The 23179-nt window shown below is 40.5% G+C and overlaps 2 protein-coding genes across 4 annotated transcripts in view; one reads left to right on the forward strand and one right to left on the reverse strand.

Moving 5' to 3' along the window:
* Positions 1-948: 948 nt before the first annotated feature.
* On the reverse strand, positions 949-21961 carry ATP5F1C (ATP synthase F1 subunit gamma). Of its 3 annotated transcripts, XM_035021683.1 has the most exons (10): positions 21803-21961; positions 11953-11987; positions 11302-11433; positions 8274-8478; positions 6958-7101; positions 6776-6840; positions 5383-5538; positions 4782-4878; positions 1690-1726; positions 949-1094 (listed from the first exon to the last, which is right to left on the reverse strand). In XM_035021683.1, exons 1-9 carry the CDS (start codon positions 21856-21858, stop codon positions 1720-1722), a joined length of 897 nt encoding a protein of 298 aa, XP_034877574.1. In that variant the 5' UTR covers positions 21859-21961; the 3' UTR covers positions 949-1094; positions 1690-1719. The 3 variants fall into 3 exon arrangements, with proteins under 3 accessions (XP_034877574.1, XP_034877576.1, XP_034877577.1); XM_035021685.1 differs by lacking the exon at positions 1690-1726; XM_035021686.1 differs by lacking the exons at positions 949-1094; positions 1690-1726 and having other exon boundaries at positions 4778-4878.
* Positions 21962-22015: 54 nt separating this feature from the next.
* KIN (Kin17 DNA and RNA binding protein) overlaps positions 22016-23179 on the forward strand; it is a 33017-nt gene continuing 31853 nt past the window's right edge. Inside the window, exon 1 of the mRNA XM_035021682.1 lies at positions 22016-22257. Within this exon, the coding sequence (XP_034877573.1) occupies positions 22144-22257 (114 nt within the window). The 5' untranslated portion in view covers positions 22016-22143. The remainder of the gene's footprint in view (positions 22258-23179) is intronic.

Below are 23179 nucleotides of genomic sequence, written 5' to 3' on the forward strand. Positions count from 1 at the left end.
GTTTTTATTTATTTGACAGCGAGACAGACAGCGAGAGAGGGAACACAAGCGGGGGAGTGGGAGAGGGAGAGGCAGTCCTTCCACGGAGCAGGGAGCCCGATGCGGGGCTCGATCCCAGGACCCCGGGATCATGACCTGAGCTGAAGGCAGACGCTTATTACTGAGCCACCCAGGCGCCCCTATATTTTTATATATTATTTTTTTATAGTTCTTTTTGTAATTTATATATTACTTTTGTAATTAAAAAAATAATTTCCCTATTTTAAACAAATAGGAAAACCCTGACATTTTGGCACAGCCAACTTGTGCATAATCAGGTTAGGCATCCAATCTTAATGGTTATCTAAATGTGAATATGGAATGAGTTATCATACTGAAAGATTTCTCAGTGCTTGGAAAAGTTACTTAAATTTTATTTATTTATTTATTGAAGATTTTATTTATTTATTTGAGAGAGCGAGTGTGAAAGAGATCACAGAGAGGGAGAAGCAGACTCCCACTGAGCAGAGAGCCCAACGGGGGGCTCGGTCCCAGGACCCTGAGAGCATGACCTGAGCCAAAGGCAGTCACTTACCCAACTGAGCCACTCAGGTGCCCTGATATTTAAAATTTAAAGTAAGTATATGCCTGGAATTCTATATCCCATAGATGAGAAAGAGCAAATGACTCCAATAGCATTTTTACTTCATTTTGTTGGATGTTCTTTTTGAAAGAGCAGAAGAATGAAAGGCTGGGCTAGCTTGTGGCCTGCTGCCTCTTCCTTCCCCCCAACCCCAAATACTCTGGACTTGCGAAGGGTGTTCTGGAACTGTAAAATCAGCAGAGGCTCTTAGATTATCTTCTTACCAAAAAATTTTAGCAGTAGCAGGTCAATATTTTTAAGTACTTTTAACATCCCACTTTGAAAACTATTAACTACTGTTCCTATATAATAAGAAAAGACAGTGATTTTCTTTCGGTAAGTTGTTTATTGTAAGATAATTTACAAACCTCTTGCTGTCTTTAGTAGTTTAAACAATGGACCAACAATTTCTTCTGACAAGGACAACAGTAAGCTAAAAATAAAATCCGCTGGCTGAATTTTCCTTCTTTATCTGAAAAACAAAGTACAGAACAAATAAAAGTCAGTTTTGGAGGGAAAAATAATGATGTCAAGAGACAATACCTATTTAAGTGGGGTTTAAAGAACTGACTTTACACAATAAAATGTTACTATATACTAGTTGTTCTCAAATTTTGGTCTAGGGACTTTTCCACGCGGTCCATGAAGGCAAACTACTTTCTTATTTGCCTGTTTTACTCATTCTCAAGAGTACATGGTAGCATTTTCCAGGGCTAAATGACATGTACTATCAGGACAGAATGAATACAGAAACAAATGAGAATCTAGCTCTCTTCTATTATGTCAGAGGTGAAGGGGTCCTGAGATCATCAAGTTTGAGAACCACCAGTCTATATTTAATATTTCAAAATAATGCTAATTCTCTATCCGTAAAGTTTATTTAATAAATCAAAAAAAAAAGTGCCTGGCATTACCCATATGCTACCACAAGCTGGCAGCTACTATAAATGGGCCAAAATCTAAATCTCAGAGAATCTGTTTCACTTGCTTCATCAGTGTCAATCGTATCTAGCTAAATTTCTTTCTGGTGGGGTTAGGGGAGAGAGTGTGAAATATTGCCACTTTACCTCTTGTCTGAGGATGAAACTTGGTTTTCATTAATCCCTGGTTATTATGTTAGAAAAAAAGACAAAACAAGCCAGTCAAGAAGCAATCCATGCTAGTTAATCAGGTATCATTTCCAACTAAAAACATCCGTTTCCACACTCGGTATCTCGAGGAAATCATGTAAGTTAGTTACCAAACTATTCCTTTAAAACAGATCCGATGCCTGTTATAAAAAGTTACTAATTTCATTCTGGTTGGAACAATAAAACCATGTTGATGCAAGAAGGCAAGACCACGTAAGTGTAACTGAAGTGTAATTGAAGCCCGATAAATAGCACACAGTGTATTACTAAGGAATCAAATGTGTTTGTATTAAACAGTAAAGTTTTAACCAGAATAATTGATCGGTTACAGAGCATGCAATCCACTCATACACACACTCCAAGCTTGGACTGCACAGCCAACCCTAAAGGATTTAGACTACTTTTCTAGAGAGCCAAAATTTAATAGTCAATTTCTGATTCTCAGTTTTTATGTCCCAGTCTCCCTCTCCTCATTTCCCCTGGTTTTGCTCCTTTTTAGCCAGGTTTCCCATATTTCTAGTCAAGGAAGAGGGCAGTCCTCAATACTGCAGATGCTGTCTCCTCGCGTTTTATTCCCAGCATTCCTTTTTCAAGAGCAAAACAGGATCCTTGGTTCCCTGGATCACAGTCCCTAGAACCTTCAGAATGCAGCTTTCTCCCCCAGGCCCCCTCACACTTACCACCCAAGAAGAAAACAGCTTAGCATTAGCAGTAGGACATACAGCAAGGAAGAGAATGAATAATATGCTTATGTAATCCTCGCCTTAGCCCCCGTGTTATAGGACAAAACTGAGTCACAGAAAGAGTATCACACCCAAGTTTATCATGCTAGGAAGTGGCAGGGCCATTCATCATTGCACTGTACTCTCTGATGCTAACACAACATTAGTGACTAGACTGAGAGATGGGTTAGTCTTAACAAAGTCCTGCTTGGAAAGCAAACTAAGACAAGAACGCCTGGGCTAGCAAAGCTGATGGATCTGACTGACAACTTATACAATGGTCTCCATCAGTTTTGTGTGTCTCTTTGGCATTCTGCCCAGTTTCTATCCTGGGGAGATAATACTTCCTTAAGTATTTAAGGAATTACTTAATACCCAATTTAAATTTCACCTTAGTGACGAACCTATCTATTCCTGATTCTCAAACACGGATCCACATTTTCACACACCCACTGAAATGTTATCTCTCCCTCTTCTGAATTTCCACCTCTTAGGGCACATCACTCATTCGCTCAACAAGTATTTACCGAGGAAGTATGTGCCAGGTGGTAGGGCTACAAAAGTAAGACACAGTCCCTCCCAAGCCACAGGAGTACAGGCAAATAAAAAGGCAATTCCTAATAAAATAGTGTAAATGCTGAAAAGGGGAAGCACAGGATGCTAAAGGGTGCTCCACCCGAATGGTGAAGGAAGGCTTCCTGGAAGAAAGGCTTCTCTCAATTCAGGAGAGAGAGAAATGGAAGTCTGTCTATCAGATGAAGAATCCAGGGTGCAAAAGGAAGAAAAGAATGGCATTTCAGGCAAAAGCACATGACGTGTTTGTAGAACTGAAGTACATCAATGCGGCTGAAGTTCAAGGGGAAGTGAGACGTGGTGGTTAAGACTAGACTAGAGAGTGTTGGTGGCCAGAAAACACAGGATCACATTATCTCAAGCTAAGGTGTTCTGCAGGATGATTATGTAAGAGAATGGATTCTATTCTTTTCCTTGTAACAGCCTGTTGCAAGGCCAGACAGTAAATATTGTAGGCTTTGTGAGTCACATACTGTCTCTTTTTTTAAACAAAATAACCCTTTCAAAATGTCAAAACTGCTCTTGGCTCTGAGCCATAGTACGCTGACCCTCTTTTCTCCTGCAATGTCTAAGATAATTAGAAAAGAAGAAAAGAGTTTCCCTGTGGAGGCTGTGAGCTCTCTGAGGGCAAATACTGTCCCTACTACATCCTCAGTGTCTAGCACAGGGTCTGACACATAAGGGGCACTTGATATCCTTATTAATTCAGGAGAGAAATGACAAGGATCTGCATTAGGTGGGCATAAAGGGGAAAGAGTCAAGGGATATTAACAAGGTAAAATTTACAGAACTTAGTGACCAATTAGGAGGAGGTGAGAAAGAAGAGTCAAAGATAACTTACTATACATTTACCTCTCATCACAATTACCTACGTATTTTTGTTATCCTGTTACAATAGCAAAGCCTTGGTCACATCCTTTGACACTTCCTAGCACTGAACTTGACACACGGTGGGGGTTCAGTTTAGTCATTTTAAAAATAGACTCCCCATTTTCTCAACCCTGGTTTCATAAACCTTAACATTTCTTTTTTTTTTTTTTTTAAGATTTTATTTATTTATTTGACAGAGACATAGCGAGAGAGGGAACACAAGCAGGGGGAGTGGGAGAGGAAGAAGCAGGCTTCCCGCCGAGCAGGGAGCCCGATGTGGGGCTCGATCCCAGGACTCTGGGACCACGACCCGAGCCGAAGGCAGACGCTTAACGGCTGAGCCACCCAGGCGCCCCAACCTTAACATTTCTAGACAACCAAGAAATTTTCTTGAGGAAAATGCTACATTATCATATGGTACTAACATAGAAAATTTAGTAAGTGAAGAACCAATTTTGACCAAGATTTACCAAAAAACCCAAGATTTAAGTGAAACCAAACCCAAAACCAGTCCTATAGTTGGAAAGCTTGGTTTGTAATGTTTTAAGTTCCAAAGATAGATTTTATAAATGATACTAAATTATTTACATCTTTATTCCTAATGTTTTAGGAAAGTGAGAGCTAACAATATACTGATTTCTAAAAGAAGAAACTAAGCCCAAAGGTTTCAGCTTGAAAGAAGCAGAAGAAACCAGAGATCTCATTTTCACCAAATCTTTATATCCTTAAGGTAGATTACAAGGTTAGGCAACGGATCATTTCACCTTTAGCACAACAAAAGCGAAACTGAAACATCGTCACGTTAAGCCAGCAGACACGGAAGAGAGGAGGAAAAGTGTCTGGAGGCAATCTGCTGCTACTTACAGAGCTGCTGCGCCGGAGATGATTTCAATCAACTCTTTCGTGATGACAGCCTGGCGGGTGCGGTTGAACGTCAAGGTCAGTTTGTCAATCATCTCGGCTACAAACAAACAAAACAAAGGGATTAGACAACACTATCTCACACTACGAAAGAATAACTCATTCCTTAATGTATTCAGAGATGTATGTTGCTTAATTTAAAAATAAGAATTTTTATGTGTTTTTGGGTACCAAACCTGGCCTCTCAAAAAATTTCACAAAGATATTTTTACCTCTTCCATAGATACCTTTTCAAAGTACTTGCAAATTTACTGCCTACCAAGTGAGATATACTTCCTTAAAGGCAGAGATGATTATTTGTCTGTCTTTTGAGACGGAAAAATTCAAGGAAAGAGATGGTCATTGGTCAAAAATGTCATAGAATCAGTGGCAGAATCAGTGTCTTACTCAAACAGTAAGACAAGAGAACTGAGGACTGGGACTAGATCCTTGTTCTCTTGTTTCCTGGTCTACTCAAGGGACAGTAATGTTTTTGATGCAAAGGTCCTCATGCTACTCTCAGCAAGAGAATAACGCTTTCAGAAGAGATCCACTGTGTGCTTACAAGCGTTCTTGCTAGCGTTGTCCATGGCCGTCATCCTGGCACTTTGCTCACTCGTGGTGGATTCCTTTAGAGAATAGTAGATGATGCTGGCCAGATTGTATTCTTGGTAATTCTGCAGCACGTCAGCATCAATATCATCATAGATACTCATGCTCTCTGAAAGAATAAGTCATAAATTTCTTTGAAGTTACATAGTGCAAAGAGGGATTAAACAAAAACAGCTTACCAGTATAAAAACGCTTAATAATTACAGAGCAGAAGTCAATGTAAGATAGGTTAAAACATTCAGTTCTGAAAGTTTCATCTATTTCCACACTATAGATTATAGGTTTTCACCAAAATATAATGTGTAAACAAAGCATTTGAAATTCTACTGTAAATGCTTAACTTACTAAAACCTAAGAAGCGAACAATTAAAATAAATTCTCTGCATTTCATGGTCATGAGGTCCTCTGGATAGCATCAAACAGAGTGCCTGGCACAATGTCAGCAAATACTCAATAAATATTTTTTTAAAAAATAAAAGAATGAATGAAAAAACTGAAACTCATTTAGTGGAATACAAAAATCCCAAATTAGCCATTTGATTATTGGAGAAATCTGCAGGTGTCCATCAGGTAAATGAGAGGGAAATGGAATACAGAAGAGCAGGGCAGGAATCAGAGACCGACTTACATCTTGTTGATTACAATGCAGAAATTTAGTGGCACACCTCAACCTTCATTTATTAGGGTAAAGTGCTAAAGTATTGTACTTCATCAAACTTAAAATGCTATGGATGATAACCCCGATTTTAGACCATTAAGAAAGAAAATAACAACAATTAAAAATGGCATGCCATTGACTGGCAGAAACATCCCAACTTCAGAGACATTAAAATGTTTAAAAAGTATACATCTTAATACAGGAAATACTATGTACAGAAGGGGAAAATGCCTCAGGAAAATAAAATCGGTTCCAGAATATTATTTCTATGATGCTACCCTGAGCAATGATGACGTTAGTCAAACAGTAAGACAAGAGAACTGACTGAGTCAACGCAAATCAGTTGTGAGGACTGTTCATGTCACGACTCCAGAGCTGCTGAATATACTGTGCTTTGGGAGAGTGCCCAGACAGAGACTGCAAAGCCAATTCTAGCTAGGCTCTTCAATCTCTGAGAACAGAAAACACATCTAATCATTTATTTATTTATGTTCTCTTAATGAAGGAATGGAGTCAGAGTCATTAATGAATGGATCAAGAGATCATGGAAGCCACTGACAGACGGTGATAAAGCCCAACACGGTTCTGTTACTGCCGAAACAGGCCATCCTGACAAACACTATTTTCCCAAAGGTATAAACCTCTGCTTTCTACACAGAAAAATCCTTTTCCTGCAAAAACTACTTACCAGCACTTGCAACAGTTTCAAGGGAAAAGATGGGCTTTTCTTCTGTCTTGTAGGAGATGACAGACCTAGAAATTATACGAGCAAATGTCAATCTCAAAATAATAAACTGTTAAGTAAGCATTTACTTATTTTAAAGGACGAACACAAGCATGAAAAAGCTTCGATTTCTAAATTTTTCTTGCCTGAACTGATTAAAGATGATAGACCCTTCATCAAATTCATATCCGGAATTTAGCAGTTCAAGGGCAATAGTGGACGCATCCCCAAAAGTAGGAGGTTTTCTTCCTACTTCTTTGAAGGACACCAGAAACTGGTCAGAGTGAGTCCTACAAGAGAATCAGATCACACAGAGTAGTTTAAAGGAATACTTCTGCCGAACACAGGGAACGAGGGAAAGTATTATCACTTTGGATCAAGTTTTTTTTTGGGGGGGAGGGGGGTGTTCACTGAATGGAGTTGTTCCATCCATTATTATGATTATTTAGTGGCTGCCAAGAACTAAGGACTAATAATCAGGCCTCTCTTGTGTTATATTTCTCTATGCCTTGATTTCTCTTCTTCCCATCTCAATTAACTGCTGTTCACTTCTGACATTTCCAGGCTGTGCTAGCTCTTCAGAGTCCTTTTTTGTTTAAAATGGCAACTAGCTTTTGATATTCCTACTGTGTTCCACTCATGGGTTGGATGAAGGAGAAACACAAGTAAAAAAACAGAAGAAATCTATATATTCTGATTGTCCTAAAAAAACAAAAACAAAACAAAACCCTCTCTATGGGTATAAAAATAGGTAACCAATTTGCAACGACGTGGATGGAACTGGAGGGTATTATGTTGAGTGAAATAAGTCAAAAAGAGAAAGACATGTATCATATGATCTCACTGATATGAGGAATTCTTAATCGCAGGAAACAAACTGAGTGTTGTTGGAGTGGGGGGTGGGGTGGGAGGGATGGGGTGACTGGGTGATGGACACTGGGGAGGGTATGTGCTCTGGTAAGCGCTGTGAATTGTGCAAGACTGTTGAATCTCAGATCTGTACCTCTGAAACAAATAATGCAATATATGTTAAGAAAAGAAAAAAAGAAGAAGAAGGTAGCGGGAGGGGAAGAATGAAGCGGGGGAAATCAGAGGGGTAGACGAACCATGAGAGACGATGGACTCTGAAAAACAAACAGGGTTCTAGAGGGGAGGCGGGTGGGAGGATGGGTTAGCCTGGTGGTGGGTATTGAGGAGGGCACATTCTGCATGGAGCACTGGGTGTTGTGCACAAACAATGAATCATGGAACACTTCATCTAAAACTAATGATGTAATGTATGAGGATTAACATAAGAATTTAAAAAAAATAATAAAATAAAATAAAATGACAAAAAAAAATAAAATAAAATAAAAATAGGTAACCAAAAAAAGACACACCTTGCTGAAATAAACTATCAAAGATACTCCCACTTACTCATGCTTGCACCCATTTACACATAAACAGTATCTATTTAAATTACCTATGAAGTATACCCCTGATTTTATCACCAATTCCAACAAGCATGACTTCTTTCCCAGCTGCTGTGAGCGTGGCTGCCTCACTTTTCATCTGTTTAGCAACCGAGGAATGAATAGCACCACAGAGCCCTCGATCTGAGGACACACCAATAAGGAGGTGTTTCTTCTTGTCTTCAGGCACCTTAATATCAGCTTTTTCATACAGAGCTTAAATACAAACAAAAAAGCAAGAATTTAAAAATATGTAACATATACAAAATAAAGCAAAGATCCCTAATTTACAAAAGAGCTGAAAGAGTTGGCTGTTTTCGAAATGATGCATTTAAATGTAGGTGGCATCTGATATAATCAAAACTGTCTGTGTACTTATTCCATTTATAATCAGGTTGAAAACCATAAAGGTTTAATTCTCTATGTGATAAAGGCTCCAAGGGCCAATTAGTGGTCAATTTACCTCAAATGTTGACTTAAAGAAATCTCTAGTACAATTAAAGAATTTATAAGGAGGTCTGAATTACAGAGTACCAACTTACCTAGATACCAGACTTGGGAAGGATGCAAATCGTCAATATACAAGCAAAAAAGTAAGAAGCAAATATTCACTGACCTGTTCATATAATCTGCATATCAAGCTCTTATAAAAACTGTTGGCATTAAAATAGCAGATGCCACTTTTATTCTGGGGATTGCTTTGACCACCTTACTTGGTTGGTCTAGCCTTGTCAGCAGCAGAGGCCAAGAGGGGATTAAATGGGATGAAATATACACAGATTTTACTGGGGAAAACAGAGGAAATGGCTGTGGGAAAAGGCAGGAAGGAGTCAGAAGGGCCATCACAACATGATGCAGGTCTGACCTGCGGGAAAGAGGGAAGAGAGGTCGGGTGGCAGCTTCCTGGACCACTGTGCAGTTTCGGGGAAGTTCAGCAAGACCACTGGGGAGGCTGCAAGTCTCCCAAGAACGTGCTTGCTCAAGTATCCTGCCTGCTCAGGTGCTGGCTAGGCATGGCCCGTAGGAAGCATGGCCTGGGTGCAAACGCAGGGTGAATTCCAGCAGCTGGTGCCCCTGTAGGTACAAGGTGCATCTTCACAGCCACCACATTCGCCCATTTCAACAAAATTCCTGCTATTACCTTTTTCATTATAGAGCAGGGATTCTCAAACGCCAAAACCTGAGGTCCCTCCATAAAAAGCAGAGAAGTGGAGTGATGGGCATTAAGGAGGGCACTTATTGTGATGAGCACTGGGTGTTGTATATAAGTGATGAATCACTAAGTTCGACTCCTGAAACCAATGTTACACTATATGTTAACTAACTAGATAATTTTTTTTTTTTCTTTTTAAAGAGGCTCCACCCTGGGCATGGAGCCCAATGCAGGGCTTGAACTCACCACTGAGAGCAAGGCCTGAGCTGAGATCAAGAGTCGAACACTTAACCAAATGAGCCACCCAGGTGACCCCAACTAGAATTTAAATAAAATTTTGAAACAAACAAACCAAAAGCAGAGAGAAGTAAATATTCAACTCCAAAGTTCAGGGGAATGGGGAGAATATTTCTTTTTTTTTTTTTTTTAAAGATTTTATTTATTTATTTGACAGAGAGAGAGACAGCGAGAGCAGGAACACAAGCAGGGGGAGTGGGAGAGGAAGAAGCAGGCTTCCCGCTGAGCAGGGAGCCCGATGTGGGACTCGATCCCGGGACCCTGGGATCATGACCTGAGCCGAAGGCAGACGCTTAACAACTGAGCCACCCGGGCGCCCCGAGAATATTTCTTTTAAGTCTCTTTTTATGTTTTATATTGTACAGCATAAAATGCCTGTTAAAATTTTCTAATTTAAATATTTAAAATAATTAGCCACTTAATATCTAGCAGGTAGTATTTGGTTTGAAGGACTTCAGAACTGATTGGCAGCCTTGGCTTGAATTTTTAATATTTTACCACAAATACTCTAATCAGACATCTAAGCCAGTTTCTTCATGAGATAATTTTGTGATTATGGACTTTGGAGGGAAACAAATTTATTATACTTATTCATAGCAGCAAAAAAGGTAAATATTGAAATAACTTTCCCTTTTCATATAAATATGTAATTTATCAAACTTTACTGAGCCACTAAGGTGCTTAGGATTTATTGTGCAGCGAATGGGACTCGTGAGAGCAAAGGGCTGGGGTTGATAAGGATCGCTGAAAGCTAACCTACCAACTGTCCTCTGCACCTGTTACATGAAACTAAATGTGGCATTTTTAGAGCGAGGACTCATTTCCACCAAGGCCTACTGCTCTATCATTTTCTCACGCAAAGTTAATAAGCAAAATTTGCCTTCTTTATGGTTGAGTTTAAACATTCCACTCAAGTATTCATGAGTCCTGTCCATGCCTGCTCAGTCAACTCCACTGCAGGCTATCACCTCTGCACCCCGCAGTCTTAAACCAGCACATCACAACATCACAACATCACAGGACGACATCAAGCACCTAAGTCGAATGCACTATATTTCTAAGTTCTTTTGAATATACAGTTAATAATCTGGGAAAATTTTCAAAGTATTTTCTTTTTTTTTTAAAGATTTTATTTATTTATTTGAGACAGAGAGAATGAGAGAGAGCACATGAGAGGGGAGAGGGTCAGAGGCAGAAGCAGGCTCCCTGCCGAGCAGGGAGTCCGACGTGGGACTCGATCCCGGGACTCCAGGATCATGACCTGAGCCGAAGGCAGTTGCTTAACCAACTGAGCCACCCAGGCGCCCTCAAAGTATTTTCAATATTCACAGTCACATACAGCGGTTAACAGGCAGGCTTTGATGCCAAACCACTAAGTATGTGACCTTGGGCAAGGTACTTGATTTTAGTGTTTCTCATCTGTAAAGCAGGGACTCTAGCAGTTCTGACCCTTGTAGGATTGTTGTGAGAAACGAGGACTGTCTAACACTCAGACTAGACCTGTCGTCACCAAGCACCAAATAAAAGTCATTAGTGGTGATCTTTGTTAAACAGCTCTTCGTAACTTGTGAATTATACCCTTCACTTACCCAAAGATCCGATTCCATATACTCGAGCTGGTTTCAGCTCCCTCTCGGCTCGGGCATATTTTGCTGCCGCTACCATTTTCATAGACTTGGTGATTTTCTGGATGTTTTTGATTGACTTCAGTCGCCTGGTAACTGAAAAAGAGAAATAGCGTGTTATGATAAAGGAGTTACCATTTCACTTGTGAATTTATCGCAATAGCTTTCTAAACTGTGAGGTAGAGTAAGTAGCACTTAGACCATCGATTAACAGCATGATGCCAATTGAGGCTTGAAGTTAGAACGAGTACTGAGCAAAGGTGAAAGCCAGCCGCTGCTCAGACAGGCAAGGAGGCCACGGGAAAGCTAACAGAAGGTCAAACGCAGCTGCCACTTAGAATAAGATGGCCGCAGAACGGGGCGGCACACATTAAAAACATTTAAATAGCTTCTTCTACCGCTATCACTGTCATGGTACAGACAACAGAATCAGAACCACCGTGTGTTGCCTCACACTGGTCTTTTCCAAAACCAGGTCAATGTCACACACAAATTGACAAAAAGAATATTTTGTCAAGTTTTATCAAACATACAATGGGCTCAAGCAGCATATTTTTATTTCTATTTGTCAAAAATTAGCTTTTCTTAATTCACATATCGAGATTAAGTACTTACTATCTTTTAAAGTTGCCATATTTCGAACTTGGATCCTGAAAATGAAGATTTTAAAAATATTTTAGTTTTCTGAAAAAGAGCCCCTGATACAAGAAAAACTATCAAATACATTTAAAGAATGCCCCATAAAAAAACAATCTATTAAATATAGGACTCTGATATACAGATATTTATACACATACACACACATATTTAATCCCTTAATACTGATACCAAACCTTACTACCAAAGGCCTCATTTCATCTGCCTTAACAGCACAGACCTTCCACCAGTCACGATGGAGATCACACATGCTCCTAGTCCCACCTTCATGCCTCCCCCTGTACAGTTTCCATGACAAAAAAGTCCTTCCCATTGTTAGGCTATCCAAGTATACTTAAAACCAAGGTCAGCCACCTATAAAAAGCTACCTTGACTTCCTTAGTTCACTGAACACTTAGGATCAATTATACATTCTAACATGACCACATGTGTTAAAGTACAGTTTATTTAAACCAGTTCTTCTTCAACTCAGAAAAAATGTACTAAGCAGGGGCGCCTGGGTGGCTCAGTCGGTTAAGCATCTGCCTTCAGCACAGGTCATGATCTCAGGATCCTGGGATCGAATCCTGCATCGGGCTCCCTGCTCAGCGGGGAGCCTAATTCTCCCTCTCCTCCCCGCTCATGCTCTCTCTTTCTCTAAAATAAATAAATAAAATCTTAAAAAAGAAAAATGTGCTAAGCATCTACTATGCTCCCGGACATGGTCTGTGACCACAGGAAGCATACTATTATTTCATAAACAAGATTCATAAAAACTTAAGATTTACATAAAATGTACATTAAATATTTTTCTAATCTTTATGATTACAGTGCTAATGCATAAAAGTAAAAATGATTTGACTTCAATGTATGTTAAATATACACACACACATCTACATTTATGAAAGATAAATACGAGAGGATTGCCACCCTACTAAGGAAGACAACATGCTATCAAATAGAAATTATCTGTTAGGCCTTAAATCTCTACAAAGTGTCTGTGTTGGCTCAGAAAGCTCCATGGGAGAACTGAAGAATCTGTGAATTTGTGCATAAAGAAAGAAGGCCTAAGGAGGACATTCCCAAACAGGATGTAGTTTTGAAGCTGGAGACATAGGTTGGGTTAATTTAAATTTTATTTTATAGGTAGCAGGGAAACAATGAATACATACAAGCCCACAACCAGTTTAGTTTTTCAGTAAAGTACCTCAGATGGCAGTGAAAAACACAAAATGATGTTGGAATATTGATGACATGGGGACTGCAGGGGGCTGCTGCAGTTTTCAGACTGGAGAAGGCAAGAATGTGAACTAACATGTTGGCAAAGCAACAGGAAGACTAGATTTATGAGCAAGTTCTCAAGAGTGAAGAGGAAACCAGTAAGAATGATTTCCAATTTAATGACCTGAGTGGACAGTGTCATTAACCAAGGTAGAAAAACTGAATGGGGATGATCTCTCTAGAGATAATGAATTTTAATGAATATGACATAAAGACCATGGGACAAGGTGGAAATGTCCAATGGGCTTGGGAAACGTGAGATTTTTGAGCCTTGAGATACAGATCTCTAACTCATGGAACATGGATGTTGGTGCCAAAATAGGGAAGTAGAATTAGAAGCAGAGGGAAATTTCCTAATTTTATGAGGCCAGCATTACCCCAATATCAAAACCAGATAAAATCATTGTAAGAAATGAAAATTAAAGGACATTGTCTCTCATGAACATAGATGCAGAATTCCTCAACAAAAGATTAGCAAATTGAATCCAACAATATATTAAAATGAATTTTATACCACAACCAAGTGAGATTTATTCCAGGTATGCAAGGCTGGTTCATCATTTAAAAAACAAATAATATAATCCATCACACCCACAGGTTAAAGAAGAAAAATCATATGGCCAATAAATGCAGAAAAATTTTTTGACAAAATCTAATGCCCATTAACAGTAAAAATAAAACCCTCAGCAAATTATGAATAGAGAACTTCCTGCACCTGATGAAGAACATCTACCCAAAACCCCTGTGGTTTAATGATAAGAAACTAGGAGTTTCCCCCTAAGGCTGGGACTAAGGCGAGGATGTCCTCTCTCCTCACTCCTATTCAACATTGTACCGGAAGTCCTACCTAATGCAATAAGACAAACAGGAAATAAAAGGTTTACAGATTGGAAAGGAAGAAATAGTAAAACTACCTTTGTTCATAAATGACACAACTGTCTATGTAGAAAAATCCCAAAGAATTGGCAAAAAAACTCCTGGAACCAATTATAGTAAGGTTGCACAGTACAAGGTCAATATATACAAAAGTCAACTGCTTTCTTTTTATCAGCTATGAACACTTGGGAATTTCAAGTTAGAAAAATAGCATATTAAAAAAAAAGAAAAACAGTATCATAGAATTGTAGATTTAAAAATGGTTAAGATGGGGGTGCCTAGGTGGCTCAGTCAGTTAAGCGTCTGCCTTTGGCTCAGATCACGATCCCAGGATGGAGCTCGATCCCAGGATGGAGCTCGATCCCAGGATGGAGCTCCGAGGTGGGGGCCTGGAAGGGGGGTTCCCTGCTCAGCAGGGAGTCTGCTTCTCCCTCTCCCCAGCTGGTGTTCTTTCTCTCAAATAAATAAAATCTATAAATATAATATACATAATATATGTAACATATAAATAGAAATAAATCTTTAAAAAAATGGTTAAGAGTAAATTTGTTATGTGTATTTTACAATTAAAAAACACACAGAAAAAGACTACATATAAATCTAACAAAATATGCCACAAGAAAACAACAAAACTGATGAAAGATCTAAATAAATGGAGAGAGATTCCATACTCATGAATAGGAAGATTCAATGTTACTAAAATATCAATTCTTCCCAACTTGATCAATACAATTTTTGACAAAACCTCAGCAAGTTGTTTTATATATATCAATAAACTGATTTTAACATTTATATGGAAAAGCAAAACACCCAGAATAGCCAACACAATATTGAAGAACAAAGCCAGAGAACCGACACTACCTGATTTCAAGACTTACTATAAAAGTGTGGTAATCAAGACAGTATGGTATTGGTGAAAGAATGGGCAAGTAGATCACTGGAAGAGAGAACCCAGAATTTCACTCATAAGTGAAGTCAAAAACAAGAACAAAAACAAATGAAAATACAAACAAAAAGTAGAATGAGACCTACAAACACAGAGAACAAACTGAGGGTTGCCAGGGTGAGAGGGGTGGTGGGGGATAGGCAAAATGGGTGAAGGGGAGTGGGAGATACCAGCTTCCAGTTACAGAATGAGTAAGTCTGGGGAATAAAACACACAGCATAAGGAATAGAGAATCCAGAAATAGACCCACACAAATACAGTCAACTGATTCATGTTTGATACAGGAGCAAAGGTAATTAAATGGCGAAAGGATACACTTTTCTACAAGTGGTGCCAAACAGTGGACATCCATATGGAAAAATATTAATCTAGATAATAATCCTACACCTTTCACAAAAATTAACTTGAAATGACTCATAGATCTTAAGGATAAAACACAAAACTATAAAACTTCTATAAGATATCACAGGAGAAAATCTAGGTGCCTTGGGTATGGCTCTAAGTTTTTAGATAAACAAGAAAAGCATGATCCATGAAAGAAAAAATGATTAAGCTGGACTTTATTAAAAACTTATGCTCTGTAAAAGCCACTATTAAGAGAAGGAAAATCCAAGCCACACAATGTTTACAAAATACCTATCTGATAAAGGACGGTTATCTAAAATATACAAAGAACTCTTAAAACTCAGTAAGAAAACAAACCACCCAAATAAAAAATGAACAAAAGATCTAAACACAAGCCTAAGATAAACAGATGGCAAAAAAGCACAAGGCGCTCAGTATCGTGTCATTAGGGAATTGCAAATTAAAACAATGAAATACCACTTCACACCTGTAAGAATGGCTAATTTTTTTTTTTTTTTTTTGAGAGAGGGAGGCAGAGAGAGAGAATCTTAAGCAGGCTCCACGACCAGCATGGAGCTGTCTCAGGGTTTGATCCCACAACCCTGAGATCATGACCTGAGCTGAAACCAAGAGTCAGATGCTTAACTGACTGAGCCATCCAGGTGCCCCAAGAACGGCTGAATTTTTTTTTAAATGACAATTCTTTTTTTTTTTGAGATTTTATTTATTTATTTGAGAGAGAGAGAATGAAAGACAGAGAGCATGAGAGGGAGGAGGGTCAGAGGGAGAAACAGACTCCCTGCCGAGCAGGGAGCCCGATGCGGGACTTGATCCCGGGACTCCAGGATCATGACCTGAGCCGAAGGCAGTCGCCTAACCAACTGAGCCACCCAAGCGCCCTAAATGACAATTCTAAATGATGGCAAGGATGTGGAGCAACAGGAACTCTCACTGATCGCTGGTGGGAATACAAAATGGTACAGCTACTTCGGAAGATGGTTTGACAGTTTCTTAAAAATCGAAACAGTCTTAACATATGATACAGCAATCACGCTTCTAGGTATTTACCCAATTGAGCTGAAAACTTATGTCTACACAAAAACCTGCACACAAATGTTTATAGCAGTTTTATTCACAATCGCCAAAAACTGGAGGCAACCAATGTCTTTCAATATGTGAATGAATGGAAAAACGTGTACATCCATACAATGGAGTTATCCAGCAATAAAAATAAATGAGCTATCATGCCACAGAAGATATGGAGGAACCTTAACTGTATATTGCTAAGCAAAGAAGCCAATCTCAAATGGTTATATACTGTCTGATTCCAACTATCTGACATTCCAGAAAAGACAAAACTACAGCAAGAGTAAGATCAGTGGTTGCTAGGATTCTGGGGAGACTTTTAGGGCAGTGAAACTATTCTGTAATGGTAGATACATGTCATTACGTATTTGTCAAAACCTACAGAATATACCACAAAAAGAATGACCTTAATGAAACCATGCACCTTAATAATGTATCAATATTGTTTCATTAATTGTAGTACATACACCACACCAATGACAGATGTGGTTAAGTGGAGAAACTGTCCAGAGTGGGATGTGGGTATCTGGAACCCTCTGTACTCAACTTTTCTAGAAATCTGAAACTGTACTAAAAAATAAAGCCTCTTCACAATACCTTCAGAAAAGGATATTATAAAATTATGTTTTATGATCCCATTTCTGTGATTATATGTATATAATATGCATAAAAAGTTTGAAAAGGTCATAACCAAAACCTATATTTTTAACAACCTTTCTCTCCCTCTCTTTAAAGATTTTATTCATTTGAGAGAGAGACACAAAGCAAGCACAAGTGGGGGGGCAGAGGGAGAGGGAGAAGCACACTCCCCGCTGAGCAGGAAGCCCGATGTGGGGCTCGGTCACAGAGCCCTGGGATCATGACCCGAGCCAAAGGCAGACGCTTACCCGACTGAGCCACCCAGGTGCCCCAAAATCTGACTTATATATCTTACTATTGGTGTTATGCAGCCATAGACAAAGAAATATAGAGAAGAGGGCAGAGACTACATGAAAAACTTTAGATTTAGTTATAAGAATGGATCCACTAACGGATAAGACGGAAGTTGTCAAAAACTGACAAGTTCTGCTGTTTCAGAGCACTTACCTGACATACTGACCATTCCATTAACATCTGTTCATAATGGCGCTTGGAAAATAACATCATTTGTTGATTTTTTTTTTTTTTTGTAATACCTACTTTTTCACCCCAACCAATCTAAATGTATAGACTATAAGGAGTGACGTTTGGACATTATGGATTTAGGCAAATACTCCCAATTTAACGGACGTAAGTTTCTAGTCAGAGAATATCAGGGAATAAATCTGAATTGCATGCCATATTTGGATGAACACAGAATGTTTTGGTTTCCACAAGTATCCCAAGTGAGAGGTATGAAGAGGTAGGATCTTTTGTGATTCTTTATGCTGTGCACATGCCCTAATTTCCTATTTTGAAGTGCTCTCATGTTTAGCTTTCATTCAGTTCTAAAGACGTCTATGTTATTTTTAAGTACAATTTGAGTACATACAGAATAACCATAAGCTGATCCCAACTCTTTAGGGGCAGCTTGCTCTACTGAATATATAATTTTTGCAAATGAAAATATAAAGTTTTGAATCAGTTGTTTGTTCTGGAAACTGCATCAAATCCTGAGAAATCCTTGGGAGATTATTGGAGAAACTTAAAACATATCAGATATAGTGGATAGAAAAGTCAGAGGTTGTGGATTACCATTATTTTTTTTTAAGGATTTTATTTATTTTTTGTGAGAGAGAGCAAGCGTACATGAGTGGGGGGAGCGGCAGAGGGAGAAGCAGACTCCCTGCTGGGCAGAGAGCCTGATGCGGGACTCGATCCCAGGACCCTGGGATCATGACCTGAGCCGAAGGCAGACGCTTAACTGACTGAGCCACCCGGGAGTCCCAAGTTATTTTTAATTTTATTATTATTTTTAAAAGATTTTATTTATTTATTTGACACACAGAAAGAGAGCACAAGCAGGGGGAGCGGCAGGCAGAGGGAGAAGCAGACTCCCCGCCGAGCAGGGAGCCCGATGTGGGACTCGATCCCAGGACCCTGGGATCAAGACCAAGCCAAAGGCAGACGCTCAACAGACTGAGCCACACAGGTGCTCCTATGTGAAGTTTAAAAAATCAAATTAAAAAAAATTTTTAAGATTTTATTTGAGAGAGAGAGAGCAAGTACACAAGCAGGGGGAGGGGCAGAGGGAGAAGCAGTCTTTCTGCAGAGCAGGGAGCCCAACTCGGGGCTCAATCCCAGGGCAGATGCTTAATCGACTGAGCCACCCAGGCGCCCCCGTGGATTACCATTATTTACTATGATCATACAGCAGTGTTAGCAAAACTAAGAGCAGTAATAGAGGAGGGAGTCCCAGCAAGGTTGCTAGGGGAACGATTCCTTAAAGAAATTTCAGAGTTTGCAAGAATGTTAAGATGTATGCTGTATAAATGTAAAAATTAAGGAAGCAGCAGCATCAGCTAATTCTTAGGGGGAAATTATGAAGTATGTCTAATTCTAATAATACATGATTGTATGAAAGTCCATCACCTGCCTGTCCGCCGAAAAATGACTCCCTGGCACTTTTCCCCCACGACCACCCATGATCCAGTCTTGTTTGGCAAGTACAATAAACCTTCTTATATTACATTTTATGTAGGAACTGCATAATGTCGTTTTCAATTCATGTATCTGGATCCATACCAGCATTTCTTCTACCACGCCATGTTCTTTACAAATACTCATTTAATCTTCATGCTAACCCAATGAACTGTGCACTATTATTACCTCCATTTAACAGATGAAGAAATGGTGGCACAGACACTGAGTAACTTGTCCAGGGTCACACAGCGAGGTGAGTGGCAGTCGAGATTCAAATCCTGGTAGTTGGCTCCAGAGTGGATCTCCTACACTACATACCCCGATGCCTCACATTTTTTTACTTTTACAAGTAAATAAATATCTGCCACCTCAATCTCAGAATGTAATCTGCCTTCTGTCTCCTGAAATGCCATCTCCCTTCCTTTTCCACAAATATAATTCAATTAATGGCTATCGGTATGCTACCATAAAACAGTTCCACTTTAGAGAATGGGGAACACAAAATAGAAATGTATCTTCCCCTGATCTGAAGACAGGAAAAAAAAAAAAAATCACACTTCTCTTCCTTATTTCCATTTTCTTACATGCTACTTAAAAACAAGTTTAATTTCCCGAAATTTTGGGTATTTTACTGATATCCTAAACAACTAATATAATTTCACTAAGATTTTAAAAAGGCCTAATATTTAGCTAATGTTAGTAAGCTAACCTCCCTGAAACAAAACCTGTAACAGTAACAAATGGCATTTTTAAAGCTTCCAATAACCAAAACAGAACGGAGAAAATGCCCCTTCCTGGTTCTGTAAAGGCAAAGCTATTTTTCTCCCCTTCCAAATTAATTCTGTGGAGTGTGAAACATTAAGATGGTTTTCATTTCTGAATTTAAAAGGCAATTATGAACGGGAAGCAAAAGGCCACCCAGAATAATGGAATACGTGAAAATGCTTTCCCTTGATGTTTGATGAATATTCATAACCTACCAATTTAAAACCAACATTCTAAAGGGGTTAAGGTCCGGATTACAACCTGTATCTGCTGATGTAGGTTCCAATTTAGGAGCCTAACAGTTCCGTCACACTACTCTTATTTAAAACCATCCTTTATTATAAGATCTTCAAACTGCCTTACAAGTTTTTTTTAAAAATTGCTACAATTTTACGCAAATTATTTTGTCGTTTCAGAAACTCTTTCTATTTCTTAGAGATGAATTCGGATACTACCTCGGGTGAAAATACTGACAGATGACATTTCTGCACCGCAACAGGGGAAGGAGAGCTGATGTTTGCTGAGCGCCACTGCATGCCAGAAACTGTCCCATAAAGCTCACTAAGACCTTATGTATTTGTTTAGCACCACTTTTTAGTACTTTCCATAGTACGAACTTGGTGCAGGGCAGGCACCCAACAAATGTGTGCTGAGTGATTAACAAATGGGACAACCTACATGACTGAGAGTCCAACTACGGTGACTTAATTGCCATGAATACTCATTTTCAATATTAGAAAAAAATCTGACTTTGAAGGCAAATCCACCAACAGTTTTATGTAGGTATTCACATCCTACTCATTACCCTAAAATTTTTCTCTATTGTTAGGAATTATTTCCTTAATGAAAAACGTACTTATTTCCATTAAGGCTTTCTAGTCCCTCCACATGAAAATTAGGACACAAAATCTAGTTTTGCGCTGCAGCTCGTTAGAATTCTTATTTACTGTAAAACCGGAAAATTGCTACACTCAGCTTTTAGCCAATAATCCCCTTAGCACCGCGTCTGAAATTCTTCCAGACTCTGTCTAGCTTTAAGACATTTCATCCTATGATATGGTACAACCCACAAACCAACGTTTATCTGCCTATTGCGTGGCCTTCTAATATGCAATTTTTTTTTCGGAAACCAATGTTTAAATTCCTTAAACTTGCACGGCAGTTAACAGATGGCGATTGAAAGCCATCTATCTCCTCCTCCTCAGGACCTTCGGACCATTTCATGACCTTGCAGGGTTACTGCTTCAACATAATGGTTTCAAGACAGGGCTAGGTGTCTTTCCCTTCCGATCGCCATCAGGCGGATTTTTAAGGTCCCTTTTGCACCCAAACTACCATAAGCCCACGAAGGCACTTATTTTATGCAATAGTGCCCAGCAAAGAGCCCGCGCTACATACACGTCCTGGCTGAATCGAACAGGTCTTACTGGCCCATGCAAACCCTGCCCAGCACTAGAGGGTTCCAAAAGGCGTCAAGGACAGAAAGCACAACCTAAGCTTCCCTAGACCTTTTCTTAGGTCTTCCCCACCCCCTTTGTGGGCCCGGGGAAAGACTCGGTCTTCACCAGCCCGCACGCAGCAGGGGCTCCGTGAGTGTTAGTTGAGTGCATCCCAGACCGCCCTGAAATCAATTCAGACTAAAGTCTCAACCCCGGGGTCCAAGATGACCGCTCCTCGTGGCCCTCACCCCGCCCCACCCCGCCTCAAGAGACGTGGCGAGCCCTTACTGTCACCGCAGCCCCTTTGAGCACCCTTCCCGGATCGGAGGGGCTTCCTGCAATCTGGGCTTCCCGGGGCCTCCTAGGGACTGGGGGCCTCGCAGGCCCTGCGACCCCTGTCCTCCCACTCGCCTCCACTCGCTTCCTCTTCCCCCTAACCGAACTCCTCCATTCCTCGCAACCCTCCCGTTCCTTCCGCAAACCGCCATACCATTGCGGCTGCACGGCGCAGGCCGAGAGCCCAGCGACGCCCGCCCGAGAGAACATGATGGTACCGGACCGGCTGAAGGTCGGTCAGACAGGCCTCACCGCGCATGCGCGGGACCTTCCCGAGGCGCCTTCCCACCCAGTTTTCCCCTTTAGTCTCGCTTCCTCCCGCCGGACGGGAAGCCTCGCGAGCGTTGGGTGCTCAGCCTCCGGAGGCCCCACCTCCTTCCGGCTCGCGGCTGGTATTTGGCCCGCCCACTCCTCCCCCGCCCCCCCGACAGCTTCATTCCGCTTCCGGTTGGCGAGGCGCTGGGCTTCAGCAAAGTTGTCGCTACCGTGGTCGCGATGGGGAAGTCAGATTTTCTTACCCCAAAGGCCATCGCCAACAGGATCAAATCCAAGGGGCTTCAGAAGCTGCGCTGGTATTGCCAGATGTGCCAGAAGCAGTGCCGGGACGAGGTAGGCGGGCCTGGATGGGGCCCTGCTGGAGATCCAGGTTCAAGCCCCTGACACTGGGGGTGAGGGAGTGGATCTCAGGTCTCTAGTCGTGGGTTTCGCGCTGGGCGAGTCAGCTTCTCAAGTCAGTAGGGCCATCCTTACCTGCAGCCCTCATCCTAGGGGGACCAGTGGTCTCTAACACCTCATTCCTCCACGATCTTCCTCCAAAAACAAATGAAATAAGAAAAGGTTTTGCAGCTCTCGTAGACGTGATGCTACTCAAGCTGTCATGAAACGGGGGGCGTTGAATAGTGCAGCACCGGATGCCTGGGGGAGAAGAGTAACCATCATCTCTGACCTGACTCGACTAAACAGGATAGTTAGGATTCACATCTCTTTTCGGGATTAGATGAAAAAGGACAACTAAGCTCTGGCACACTACTCACCTAACAAGCGTTTATGGAGCACCTACAGTGTGTCGGGCCCAGGGGATTACTGTGGATAGGATCGTGGACGGGAGTCAGACTGTCAGAATCCTGAATCCCAGCCGCGCCACTTCCTAACTATGTAGTTTTGGCCACGTTGCTTACATTCCCTCTGCCTGTATGCTTATCTTGTAAAGTGGAAATAACAATTGTACCTACCGGTAAGATTGTGAGTTTTAAATCAGTGAATTATGCGTTCAGTGGCTCAGGGGGTCTTTGGGCAGATATAGGAAGTTTTGTATGCCATACAATGGAGTTTATACTTTTTTTCATTAATGAGGTGGATGATAAAGCACCTTGAAGAATTGAGAGCAAGCTAGTGACAGGATCCTATTTTTCTCTGGAGACTGAGTTGGATTGGGTAGGTGCAGGGGAACATTGGGTAATTGGAAGAATCTACTCGAGTGTTTCTGCAGCGAGAGATGAGATACTTAAGTAGGACTTACACTGAATAACAC

The sequence above is a fragment of the Mirounga leonina genome, unplaced genomic scaffold (assembly GCF_011800145.1).
Source record: "Mirounga leonina isolate KUSES-001 unplaced genomic scaffold, KU_Mleo_1.0 Mir_175, whole genome shotgun sequence".
Taxonomy (NCBI): domain Eukaryota; kingdom Metazoa; phylum Chordata; class Mammalia; order Carnivora; family Phocidae; genus Mirounga; species Mirounga leonina.

Bases quoted from the DNA above. Each gene is read 5' to 3' on its own strand.
- ATP5F1C (XM_035021683.1), bottom strand. From the start codon at position 21,858: ATGTTCTCTCGGGCGGGCGTCGCTGGGCTCTCGGCCTGCGCCGTGCAG. The intron at 11,434-11,952 runs GTAAGTACTTAA...TCTCTTTTTCAG, and splicing joins TATGGCAACTTTAAAAGATA to TTACCAGGCGACTGAAGTCA. The intron at 6,841-6,957 runs GCAAGAAAAATT...TATAATTTCTAG, and splicing joins ATCATCTTTAATCAGTTCAG to GTCTGTCATCTCCTACAAGA.